This window comes from Mobula hypostoma, chromosome 14 (assembly GCF_963921235.1).
Source record: "Mobula hypostoma chromosome 14, sMobHyp1.1, whole genome shotgun sequence".
NCBI classification, from domain to species: Eukaryota; Metazoa; Chordata; class Chondrichthyes; order Myliobatiformes; family Myliobatidae; genus Mobula; species Mobula hypostoma.
In genome coordinates, this window is record NC_086110.1 from 80361531 (window position 1) to 80374155 (window position 12625).

Genomic DNA, 12625 nt, shown 5'->3' on the forward strand with positions numbered 1-12625 from the left:
GCCTCCCATATAAACCCCCACTTTAAATTCCTCCATATACCTGTCTAGTAGTCTCTTAAACTTCACTAGTGTATCTGCCTCCACCACTGACTCAGGCAGTGCATTCCATGCACCAACCACTCTCTGAGTAAAAAACCTTCCTCTAATATCCCCCTTGAAATTCCCACCCCTTACCTTAAAGCCATGTCCTCTTATACTGAGCAGTGGTGCCCTGGGGAAGAGGGGCTGGCTATCCACTCTATCTATTCCTCTTATTATCTTGTATGCCTCTATCATGTCTCCTCTCATCCTCCTCCTCTCCAAAGAGTAAAGCCCTAGCTTCCTTAATCTCTGATCACAATGCATAATCTCTAAACCAGGCAACATCCTGGTAAATCTCCTCTGTACCCTTTCCAGTGCTTCCAAATCCTTCCTATAGTGAGGTGACCAGAACTGGACACAAGTGTGGCCTAACCAGAGTTTTACAGAGCTGCATCATTACATCGCGACTCTTAAACTCTATCCCTTGACTTATGAAAGCTAACACCCCATAAGCTTTCTTAACTACCCTATTTACAGGTGTCCCCCGCTTTTCGAACATTCGCTTTACAAAACCTCACTGTTACGAAAGACCTATATTAGTTACCTGTTTTTGCTAACAGAAGGTGTTTTCACTGTTACGAAAAAAGGCAGCGCGCACCTCGAGCAGCCGCTCTCCCCCGGATTCAGAACTGCATTCTTGCCGGCATTGCTTACACACGTGCCTGTGAGCATCTGTTTGCAAGATGAGTTCTAAGGTATTGGAAAAGCCTAAAAGAGCTCGAAAGGGTGTTACACTTAGCATAAAACTAGACATAATTAAGCGTTTCGATCGTGGTGAACGAAGTAAGGACAAAGTGAGTTTGGCTTGTGGAAGGTGACGAAGATGATGTTGGAGAGGTTTTGGCAACCCATGACCAAGAACTGATAGATGAACAGCTGATGCAATTGGAAGAGGAAAGGATAACAATCGAAACCGAATGCAGTAGTGAACGGACCAAAAGTGAAGTCGTCCCGGAACTGAAAGTGAAGCAACTGCATGAGATTTTCGCTGCGATGACTGCAGAAAAGTACGACTTTAATTTTGAAAGGGCACGTAGGCTTAGGGCATATTTGCAAGATGGTTTGAGTGCTTACAAAGAACCGTACGACAGAAAAATGCGCGAGGCTAGCAGTCAAGCATACTGTCGTTTTTCAAGCCTTCCACATCAGCCACAGCAGTTGACGAACCTCATCTTCGACATCGAGGCAGGCAGACAGTGAAGATGACCTGCCTGCCCTGATGGAAACAGATGACACCCCGTGTCCCACCACCCCAACCCCTGGGCCACGGACAGTTACCGATTCGCGGAGAATGCAGCGGTAGTCGAGAGGCACTCAGCACATCTTTAAGAAAAAAAGCCGAAATAAACAAGCTAATTAATTAGATTGCCAATTGCGTCACCTCTGACCTAGGCCGACATTTACGTGCCAGGCAGCACCTAATTAATTAGCTTGTTTATTTCGGCTTTTTTTCTTAAAGATGTGCTGGGTGCATACCGGCCACCACCGTACCCCTGCATACTTCGCGGACCAGTATCGGTTCGCTGCCTGGAGGGTGGGGGCCACTGCACCACCCCAACTCCTACGACTCAGCCTAACACACCATCATCAGTGTGCTCAGCACTGTCTTCCCGATTCCGGTAAGTGATACTACACTGTACATACATTATTTCTACTTTATATAGGCTGTGTATTTTTATGCGTTATTTGGTATGATTTGGCAGTTTCATAGTTTAAAGGTTACTGGAGAGAGTGTTTCTGCCGAGAGCGCTTGCGTGAGATTTTCGCTACGGAGAACAGTGTAGCAATGATTGTAGAGAAGTATTTCTACTTTATATAGGCTGTGTATTTATCATATAATTCCCGCTTTTACTATATGTTAGTGTTATTTTAGGTTTTATGCGTTAATTGGCATGATTTGGTAGGTTATTTATGGATCTGCGAACGCTCACAAATTTTTCCCATATAAATAAATGGTAATTGCTCCCTCACTTTACGACATTCTGGCTTACGAACTGTTTCACAGGAACGCTCTACCTTCAGGTGGCAGGGGAAACCTGTACCTGTGAGGCAACTTTCAGGGATCTGTGGACATGTACCCCGAGATCCCTCTGCTCCTCCACACTATCAAGTATCCTGCCATTTACTTTGTACTCTGCCTTGGAGTTTGTCCTTCCAAAGTGTACCACCTCACACTTCTCCGGGTTGAACTCCACCTGCCACTTCTCAGCCCACCTGTGCATCCTATCAATGTTTCTCTGCAATCTTTGACAATCCTCTACACTATCTACAACACCACCAACCTTTGTGTCGTCTGCAAACTTGCCAACCCATCCTTCTACCCCCACATCAAGGTCATTAATAAAAATCACGAAAAGTAGAGGTCCCAGAACAGATCCTTGTGGGACACCACTAGTCACAATCCTCCAATCTGAATGTACTCCCTCCACTACCACCCTCTGCCTTCTGCAGGCAAGCCAATTCTGTATCCACCTGGCCAAACTTCCCTGAATCCCATACCTTCTGACTTTCTGAATGAGCCTACCATGTGGAACCTTGTCAAATGCCTTACTAAAATCCATGTAGATCACATCCACTGCACTACCCTCATCTATATGCCTGACCACCTCCTCAAAGAACTCTATCAGGCTTGTTAGACATGATTTGCCCTTCACAAAGCCATGCTGACTGTCTCTGATCAGACCATGATTCTCTAAATGCCCATAGATCCTATCTCTAAGAATCTTTTCCAACCGCGTTCCCACCACAGACCTCTGGTACCATTCCCATGGACAACGAGGACATAAAGATCCGAGCCAGAGGCTCAGCAATCTCTTCCCTCGCCTCATGGAGCAGCCTGGGGAATATTCCATCAGGACCCGGGGACTTACCCGTCCTAATGTATTTTAACAACTCCAACACCTCCTCTCCCTTAGTATCAACATGCTCCAGAACATCAACCTCACTCATATTGTCCTCACCATCATCAAGTTCCCTCTCATTGGTGAATACCAAAGAGAAGTATTCATTGAGGATCTCACTCACTTCCACAGCCTCCAGGCACATCTTCTCACCTTTATCTCTAATTGGTCCTACCTTCACTCCTGTCATCCTTCTGTTCTTCACATAATTGAAGAATGCCTTGGGGTTTTCCTTTACCCTACTCGCCAAGGCCTTCTCATGCCCCCTTCTTGCTCTCCTCTGCCCCTCAAGCTCCTTTCCTGCTACCCTATATTCCTCAATAGACCCATCTGATCCTTGCTTCCTAAACCTCATGTATGCTGCCTTCTTCCACCTGACTAGATTCTCCACCTCACTTGTCACCCATGGTTCCTTCACCCTACCATTCTTTATCTTCCTCACCAGGACAAATTTATCCCTAACATCCTGCAAGAGATCCCTAAACATCAACCACATGTCCATAGTACATTTCCCTGCAAAAACAGCATCCCAATTCACACCTGCAAGTTCTAGCCTTATAGCCTCATAATTTGCCTTTCCCCAATTAAAAATTTTCCTGTCCTCTCTGATTTTATCCTTTTCCATGATAATGCTAAAGGCCAGGGAGCGGTGGTCACTGTCCCCCAGATGCTCACCCATTGAGAGATCTGTGACCTGACCCGGTTCATTACCTAATACCAGACATCCTACCTCTCCCGGAAGTTCCGAAGTCTCCCGCATATGAATAGTGGCTCCCTGATGCCCACAAGTTATATACAATATCACGGAAAGCAATTTTTTTGAGAGCGAGCGAGCGTAAGAGAGAGTGCGAGAGCGACCACAAGAGAGCGCGCGCACGAGCGAGACAGCACGAGAGAGTGAAGTGAGAGCGCGCCATGGCAGAGTGTTCCAAAAAAATATAAAACGTACCTCACCCCAGACTACACTAAAGTGTACCCCTGCCTAATAGGGGTCAAAAATAATGACAGTGTTGCTCGCTGCACTGTTTGCAACAGAGACTTTTCTATTGCCCATGGTGGGTTAAGACTGTAAAAGACGTGTAGAGGTGAGTTTAACAGGTGTCATTCGCTCATTAGCATAGCTAACGTATTTAAACTAGCTGGCTAGCTGCTGAGGATCTACTCTATTGCAGACATTCCACCTCTCCAGGAAGTCTCCCGCAAATTGATGGTGCTACCTCCCTGAAATGAGTTTTTGAAGGGTGGGATGTCTGTAGTACTAGATTTAGTATGGCATTCCCCTGGTCGGCTTGTCAACATACTGTGACAGGAATACATCCTGGACACACTTAACAAACTCTGCTCCATCTAAACTATTGGAACTAATAATGCGCTAATCAATATTAGAGAAGTTAAAGTCACCCATGATAACAACCCTGTTATTTTTGCACCTTTCCAAAATCTGCCTCCCAAATTTGCTCCTCGGTATTTCTGCTGCTACCAGGGGGTCTACAGAATACTCTCAATAGGGTAACTGCTCCCTTCCTGTTCCTGACTTCCACCCATAGTGACTCAAAAGAGGATCCTGCTACGTTACCCACCCTTTCTGTAGCTGTAATAGTATCCCTGACCAGTAATGCCACCCCTCCTCCCCCCCATCCCTTTTAAAGCACTGAAATCCAGGAATATTAAGAATCCATTCCTGCCCTAGTGCCAGCCAAGTCTCTGTAATGGCCACTACATCATAATTCCATGTATATATCCAAGCTCTCAAGTTCACCACCTTTGTTCCTGATGCTTCTTGCATTGAAGTACACACACTTCAGTCCTTCTACCTGACTACCTTTACACCCTTTATTCTGCTTCTCTTTCCTCAAAACCTCTCTCTATGTTAGATCTGGCTTTACTCCATGTACTATACTTGCAGTTCTCACATGACCTTTATCCTCCTCCACCTCACTATCTGCTCTAACACTCTGGTTCCCCTCCCCCTGCAAATCTAGTTTAAACCTCCCGGAGCAGCACTAGCAAACTTTCCCGCAAGGATGTTAGTCCCCCTCCAGTTCAGGTGCAACCCATCCCGTCAGAACAGGTCCCACCTTCCCTGGAACAAGGCCCAATTGTCCAGAAACATGAAGCCCTCCCTCCTGCACCATCTCCTTAGCCACGTATTTAGCTGCATTATCTTCCTATTTCTGGCCTCACTAGCACGTGGCACAGGTAGCAATCCTGAGATTGCAACCCTGGATGTCTTGTCCTTCAACTTTGCACCTAACTCCCTAAATTCTCTTTGCAGGACCTCTTCCTTCTTCCTATCCACGTCATTGGTCCCTACATGGACGACGACATCTGGCTGCTCACCCTCCCTCTTGAGAATACTGAGAACTCGATCCGAGATATCATGGACCTTGGCACCAGGGAGGCAACAGACCATCCGGGATTCTCGATCTCTCCCACAGAACCTCTTATCTGTCCCCCTAACTATCGAATCCCCTATCATTACTGCTCTCCTCTTTTCCCTCCTTCCTTTCTGAGCTGAGCATCCAGTCTCGGTGCCAGAGACGTGACCACTACAACTTGTCCCTGGTAGGTCGTCCCCACCAACAGTATCCAAAATGAAGTACTTATTATTGACACTCCATAGGACACTGAAAGCTGCTACGCAGGTTGACTCTGTGGTTAAGAAGGCAAACGGTGCATTGGCCTTCATCAACTGTGGGATTCAGTTTAAGAGCCGAGAGGTAATGTTACAGCTATATAGGACCCTGGTCAGACCCCACTTGGAGTACTGTGCTCAGTTCTGGTCACCTCACTACAGGAAGGATGTGGAAACCATAGAAAGGGTGCAGAGGAGATTTACAAGGAAGTTGCCTGGATTGGGGAGCAAGCCTTATGAGAATAGGTTGAGTGAACTCAGCCTTTTCTCCTTGGAGCGACAGAGGATGAGAGGTGACCTGACAGAGGTGTATAAGATGATGAGAAGCATTGATCATGTGGATAGTTAAGAGGTTTTTTCCCAGGGCTGAAATGGCTAACACGAGAGGGCACAATTTTAAGGTGTTGGGAAGTAGGTACAGAGGAGATGTCAGGGGTAAGTTTTTTACACAGAGAGTGGTGAGTGCGTGGAATGGGCTGCCAGCGACTGTGGTGGAGGCAGATATGATAGGGTCTTTTCAGAGATTCCTGGATGGGTACATGGAGCTTAGAAAAATAGAGGGTTATGGGTAACCTTAGGTAATTTCTAAAGCAAGTACATGTTTGGCACGGCATTGTGGGCTGAAGGGGCTGTATTGTGCTGTGGGTTTTCTATGTTCTATGTAACCCAATAGCATATCACTCCCAAACGCACCCTGTACAGCTGGTTTCTGTCACTCACTGCATCACCAGTCCCTGAAATACTCCAATACCGTCGCTCCCAAAACCATCTTTCACACATTCTGCAACGACACTGCACAACACCATGTGTCAACACTCCCCGATACCGTCACTCTCTGAAATACCCCCAATACCATCAATCTCTGTGTTGGTTCTCCACATCACTCTCGATTGAGGGGGTATCAGAACACTGCACACCCAACATGACCCACACAGGGTGCTCTTATCCCCAAAACCAATCTACTTCCCTCCATGTTCTTCCAATGTACACAGGCAGGAGGCCAACACTGATGAAAATGCAGGCAAGAAACCGCCCCCTGCCCCTGGACAAAGAACCCATCGCGGTGATCGGAGAAAGTCTCATTCAAAATTCTGTGCCACTTACACGGGGAGCAGAGCGGGTTGCCAGCGTAGAAATCTGGGAACAGCATTCCCTCAGCGGCCATTCTGTCCAGGTTAGGAGTCTCTCTTGAAGGTTCTCCATAGACACCAAGATCGCCCCATCCCATCTGCAAGAAGTGCCGGAGTAGAGGCAATAGTGTGAAGATAGGATGGAGTGGAAAGAGGTATAAACACAGGTAAGGGGGAACAACAAGGGAGAGGGAAGTCAAATTGTGGTAGGGCATACAGAGCGAATGGCAGGATTCTATGGATTGATGATAAACTAAGAGAAGTCCTTCACAATGGTGACATAGATGGGCAAGATAGTGAAACGGCATTTGGTATGCTTGCCTCAGGAGATCACTGGCAGCTTAGCTTTTTTGAACTATGCTCCTAAACTGTGGAATTCAATACCTAAAACTATAAGATATGCACACTAGATTGACACTGAATTGCCAGCTCAAAATCTATTATTTTAACCTTGTTTTTGAATAACACCTTACTTGTCTTTTAATCTCATGTTTGCACTATATCCCATGGTAAAACAGTTTGAACTGCACCGTCCGGGTGAAAAGTGCTCTAGAATTAAGTTACCATTATTGTAAGCTGCTGGACTTTGAACAGCTTATGGTTGGACTACACGACGATGATGCTGTGCTTGAAGTACTGGTGCAGTTTTGGTCACCACAGTACAAGTAAGGATGTGGTAGCAGGGTGGAGTCTGCAGGACAAGTTACACTGGATGCTCCCTGAAATGGAGAGCTGTACTTATAAGGTCACTAGATGTAAGAGCAGAATTTGGCCATTCAGCCCATTGAGTCTGCTCTGCCATTCCATCATGGCTGATTTATTCTTGCTCTCAACCCTATTCTCCTGCCTTTCACACATAACCATTGACTTTGACAAATCGGAAACTCATCAAACTCCATTTTAAATCTAGAATCCTAATCAGTATCAGATATATATCACTGGCATATGTGGTAAAATTTGTTGTTTTGCAACAGCAGTACATGGCAATACATAATAATAAAAACTGTAAATAACAATAAAAAATAAAAGTGAGGGAGACAACACCAGTTAGAACAACACCATATAGAAACCCAAAACAAAAACTGACCCCCTAACCAAAAACTGCCTTCCAAACCAAAATCTGACCACCAAACCAAAATCTGACCACCAAACCAAAATCTGACCCTCCAAACCAAAAACTGACCCCAACCAAAAACTGACATCCAAACCAAAAACTGACATCCAAACCAAAATCTGACCCCAACCAAAAACTGACATTCAAACCAAAATCTGACCCTCCAAACCAAAATCTGACTCCCAAACAAAACACTGACCCCTAAACAAAAACTGACCCCAAACAAAACACTGATCCCCAAACCAAACACTGACCTTCCAAACCAAAATCTGACCTTCTAAACCAAAATCTACCCTCTAAACCAAAATCTGATCCCCAAACCAATATCTAACTCCCAAACAAAAAACTGATACATAACCAAAAACTGACCCCAAACAAAACACTGACCTCCAAACCAAAATCTGATCCCCAAACCAAAAGCTGACCACCAAACCAAAAATCTTTTTATACTTTATACTTTATTGTCGCCAAACAATTGATACTAGAACGTACAATCATCACAGCGATATTTGATTCTGTGCTTCCTACTCCCTGGATTACAAATATTAAATATTAAAAATAGTAAAGAATTAGTAAACATTAAAAAATTAAATTATAAATCATAAATAGAAAATAGAAAAATGGAAAATAAGGTAGTGCAAAAAAAAACGAGAAGCAGGTCCGGATATTTGGAGGGTATGGCCCAGATCCGGGTCAGGATCCGTTCAGCAGTCTTATCACAGTTGGAAAGAAGCTGTTCCCAAATCTGGCCATATGAGTCTTCAAGCTCCTGAGCCTTCTCCCGGAGGGAAGAGGGACGAAAAGTGTGTTGGCTGGGTGGGTCATGTCCTTGATTATCCTGGCAGCACTGCTCCGACAGCGTGTGGTGTAAAGTGAGTCCACGGACGGAAGATTGGTTTCTGTGATGTGCTGCGCCGTGTTCACGATCTTCTGCAGCTTCTTTCGATCTTGGACAGGACAACTTCCATATCAGGTTGTGATGCACCCTAGAAGAACGCTTTCTATGGTGCATCTATAAAAATTAGTGAGGGTTTTAGGGGACAGGCCAAATTTCTTTGGTTTTCTCGGGAACTAAAGGCGCTGGTGGGCCTTCTTGGCAGTGGACTCTGCTTGGTTGGTCCAAGTCAGGTCATTTGTGATATTGACCCCGAGAAACTTAAAGCTTTTGACCTGTTCCACTTGCGCACCACCGATGTAAATTGGGCCGTGCGGTCCGCTACTCCTTCTGAAGTCAACAATCAACTCCTACGTCTTGCTGACGTTGAGGGAAAGGTTATTGTCTTCGCACCATGCCACCAGGGTCTTAATTTCCTCTCTGTACTCAAACTCATCGTTACCCAAGATACTGCCTACAATTGTTGTGTCATCAGTAAACTTATATATTGAGTTTGATGGAAACTTGGGTACACAATCAAGGGTGTACAGTGAGTAACACCTTGTGGGGCATCGATGCTCAGAGTGATTGTAGAGGAGAGCTTGTCTCCTATTTTTACAGCCTGGGTCCTGTCTGTGAGGAAGTTGAAGATCCAGCTGCAGATCTGAGTGCTAAGGCCCAGGTTCTGGAGCTTAGGAATCAGTTTATTTGGAATGATGGTACTAAAGGCAGAGCTGCAGTCAATGAAACGCCTTACGTATGTGTCTTTATTCTCCAGGTGTTCTAAGGAGGAATGTAGGGCCAGAGAGATGGCATCTGCCATTGACCTGTTGCTCCGGTAGGTGAATTGCAAAGTGTCGAGGTTGACCGGTAGGCTGTGGTTGATGTGTGCCATAACCAATCTCTCGAAGCACTTCATAGCAATTGATGTCAGAACCTCAGGTCATAGTCATTCAGGCATGCCACCTTGATCTTCTTCGGCACTGGGTTATCGTTGTCTTCTTAAAACACTAGCCTTTAAAAGGGACTTGACCTCATAATTCATCCAAGGTTTCCGGTTAGGGAATACCTGGATCATCTTGTGAGACACACAGTACTCTGTGCATTTCCAAATAAAGTCCGTGACAGCTGAGGCATACTCATCGAGATTAGCTGCTGAGTCCTTGAATACTAACCAGTCCACCGATTCAAAGCAGTCACGGAGGACCTCATCCGTTTCCTCCGTCCAATGCGACACTACTTTTGACACGGTGACCTCCCGCTTCAGTTTCTGTTTGTAAGCCGGGAGGAGGAGTACGGCCTGATGGTCCGATTTTCCGAAGTGAGGTCGTGGGACGGAATGGTAGGCATCCTTGACTGCTGTGTAGCGGTGGTCAAGTATACTCGGCCCTCTAGTGGGGCAGGAGACATGTTGGTATAACTTTGGCAGCGCCTTTCTGAGGTTGGCCTGGTTAAAGTCCCCGGCTGTAATGAGCAAAGCCTCCGGATACCTGGTCTCAGGTTCAGTGATGTTGGCATACAGTATGTTCAGAGCACATTCCACGTCCGCCTGGGGGGAATGTAGACCTCTGTCAGTATGACCGAGGTGAATTCCCGTGGCAGATAGTAGGGATGACACTTCACTGACAGGTGTTCCAGGTCCAGGCTGCAGGAGCTTGTCAGTGCCACTCTGTCCGAGCACCACGCAGTGTTGATCAGTAGGCAGACACCGCCTCCCCTCGTCTTGCCCGAAGATGCCGTGCAGTCCATCCGATGGATCGAAAATCCCTCCAGTCGGATGGCACAGTCAGGGGTGAGAGGGGAGAGCCAGGTCTCGGTGAAACAGAATACAAAGCAGTTCTGCATCTCCCTGCAGTAGGTGAGTCTCCCTTTAAGATCATCCACCTTGTTCTCTATGGCTTGCACATTAGCTAGTAGGATAGTGGGCATAGGGACCCTGAAGCCCCTCAGCTTCAATCTGACCAGCAGCCCAGCTCTTTTCCCATGCTTTCTCGGTAAATAGTGCATCTTTCCAGGTTTTTGAGGTTGGTGGACGCGTCCCACAGGGATCGATTGGCGAGTCGTGTCGTCGGGCACTCCTGGTCGGGCCGAGTGACGGGGGAGGCTCCGCTGCCATTTCCAGCTGCCGGGGGCCCGGGCTGTCGATTGGGTCGGGCCCTGAAGCCGACACTGAACCCTGGAGGGCCAGGTTCCTGGCTGAAACAAGTCTGTAAGCTGAGTCACAGTTGCGGAAGCCTCCGCTCCAGTCGAGCCTCGGGCTCGATTTCTGAGGTCGGCGGCGGAGGCCTCACTTCTGGCAGCTGTGGATGGCCACAAATGGGGCTTTACGGTGGTCGCTCCGGGGGAAGCATCTGGGGCACCTTGAGGTCTCCGCCGTCACTTCTGTTTGGTCTTCTGCTCCAGAGAGGTGCTGGTCGGAATGGGCCGCGTCTCCAAGCGCTCCGGCGCGGTAGCAGACCGCAGGTCTCCTCGAGCGTGGTGGGCCTTGCTGGTCGGGTCCAGGTGTGGTCTAGAGTTTAGGGACCAATTCTGGCATGGTGGTCTCCAGCTGGGTCAGTTGCTTCGTCAGGGTGTTGTTGATCTTGATCTTGCTAGATTAGAGGTTTAGAAGGGTTTCTCGGGAATAGGATAGGGGAGAGGGCAGCTTGCTTGGGAGAGTATGCGCAAAGTCGCCAGTTACCGGCGCCATCTTTCTTTCAATAAAACTCCTATAAATCTGACTTCCTAACAAAAAACTGATCCCCAAACCAAAAACTGACCACCAAACCAATATCTGACTCCCAAACAAAAAACTGAGACCCAAAAGAAAAACTGAGCCCCAAACCAAACACTGACAACCAAACCAAAATCTGACCCTCCAACCAAAAAATGATCCCCAAACCAAAATCTGACTCCCAAACAAAAAACTGATACATAACCAAAAACTGACCCCCAAACAAAACACTGACCCCCAAACCAAACACTGACCAACAAACCAAAAACTGACCCCCAAACCAGACGAAGGGTCTTGGCTCGAAACGCCGACTGTACCTCTTCCTAGAGATGCTGCCTGGCCTGCTGCGTTCACCAGCAACTTTGATGTGTGTTACCCAAACCAAAAACTGACACCCACATCAAAATCTGACCTTCCAAACTAAAAACTGATCCCCAAACCAAAATCTGATCCCCAAACCAAAATCAGACCCCAAACCAAACTCTGATCCCCAAACCAAAATCAGACCCCAAACCAAACTCTGATCCCCAAGCCAAAATCTGACCCTCCAAACCAAAATCAGACCCCAAACCAAACTCTGACCTTCCAAACTAAAAACTGATCCCCAAACCAAAATCTGACCCCCTAACCCCTAACCAAAATCTGACCCTCCAAACCAAAAACAAACCACCAACCCGAAATCTGATCCCCAAACCAAAAACTGACCACCAAACCAAAATCTGACTCCCTAACCAAAATCTGACCCCCAAACGAAAGAGTGACCACCAAACCAAAAACTGACCCTCAAACCAAAAGCTGTCACCAAACCAAAATCTGACCCTCTAAACCAAAGTCTGATCCCCAAACCAAAAACTGACCCCCTAAACAAATATCTGATCCCTAACCTAAATCTGAACCCCTAACCAAAATCTGAACCTCCAAACCAAAATCAGACCCCAAACCAAAATCTGATCCCCAAAACAAAATCTAACTCCCAAGCAAGAAAACTGACCCCCTAAACAAAAACTGACACCCAAACAAAACACTGACACCCCAAACCAAACACTGACCACCAAACCAAAATCTGACCCTCCAACCAAAATCTGACCCCCTAACCAAACACTGACCACAAAACTAAAAACTGACACTCAAACCAAAAACTGTTCCTCGAAACAAAAATCTGACTCCTAAACAAAAAA

The 12625-nt window shown here is 46.6% G+C and overlaps 1 protein-coding gene across 1 annotated transcript in view; it reads right to left on the reverse strand.

Moving 5' to 3' along the window:
• The window catches only part of galns (galactosamine (N-acetyl)-6-sulfatase), a 74376-nt gene that overhangs the window by 60275 nt on the left and 1476 nt on the right, over positions 1-12625 (reverse strand). Inside the window, exon 2 of the mRNA XM_063067315.1 lies at positions 6721-6844. Within this exon, the coding sequence (XP_062923385.1) occupies positions 6721-6844 (124 nt within the window). The remainder of the gene's footprint in view (positions 1-6720; positions 6845-12625) is intronic.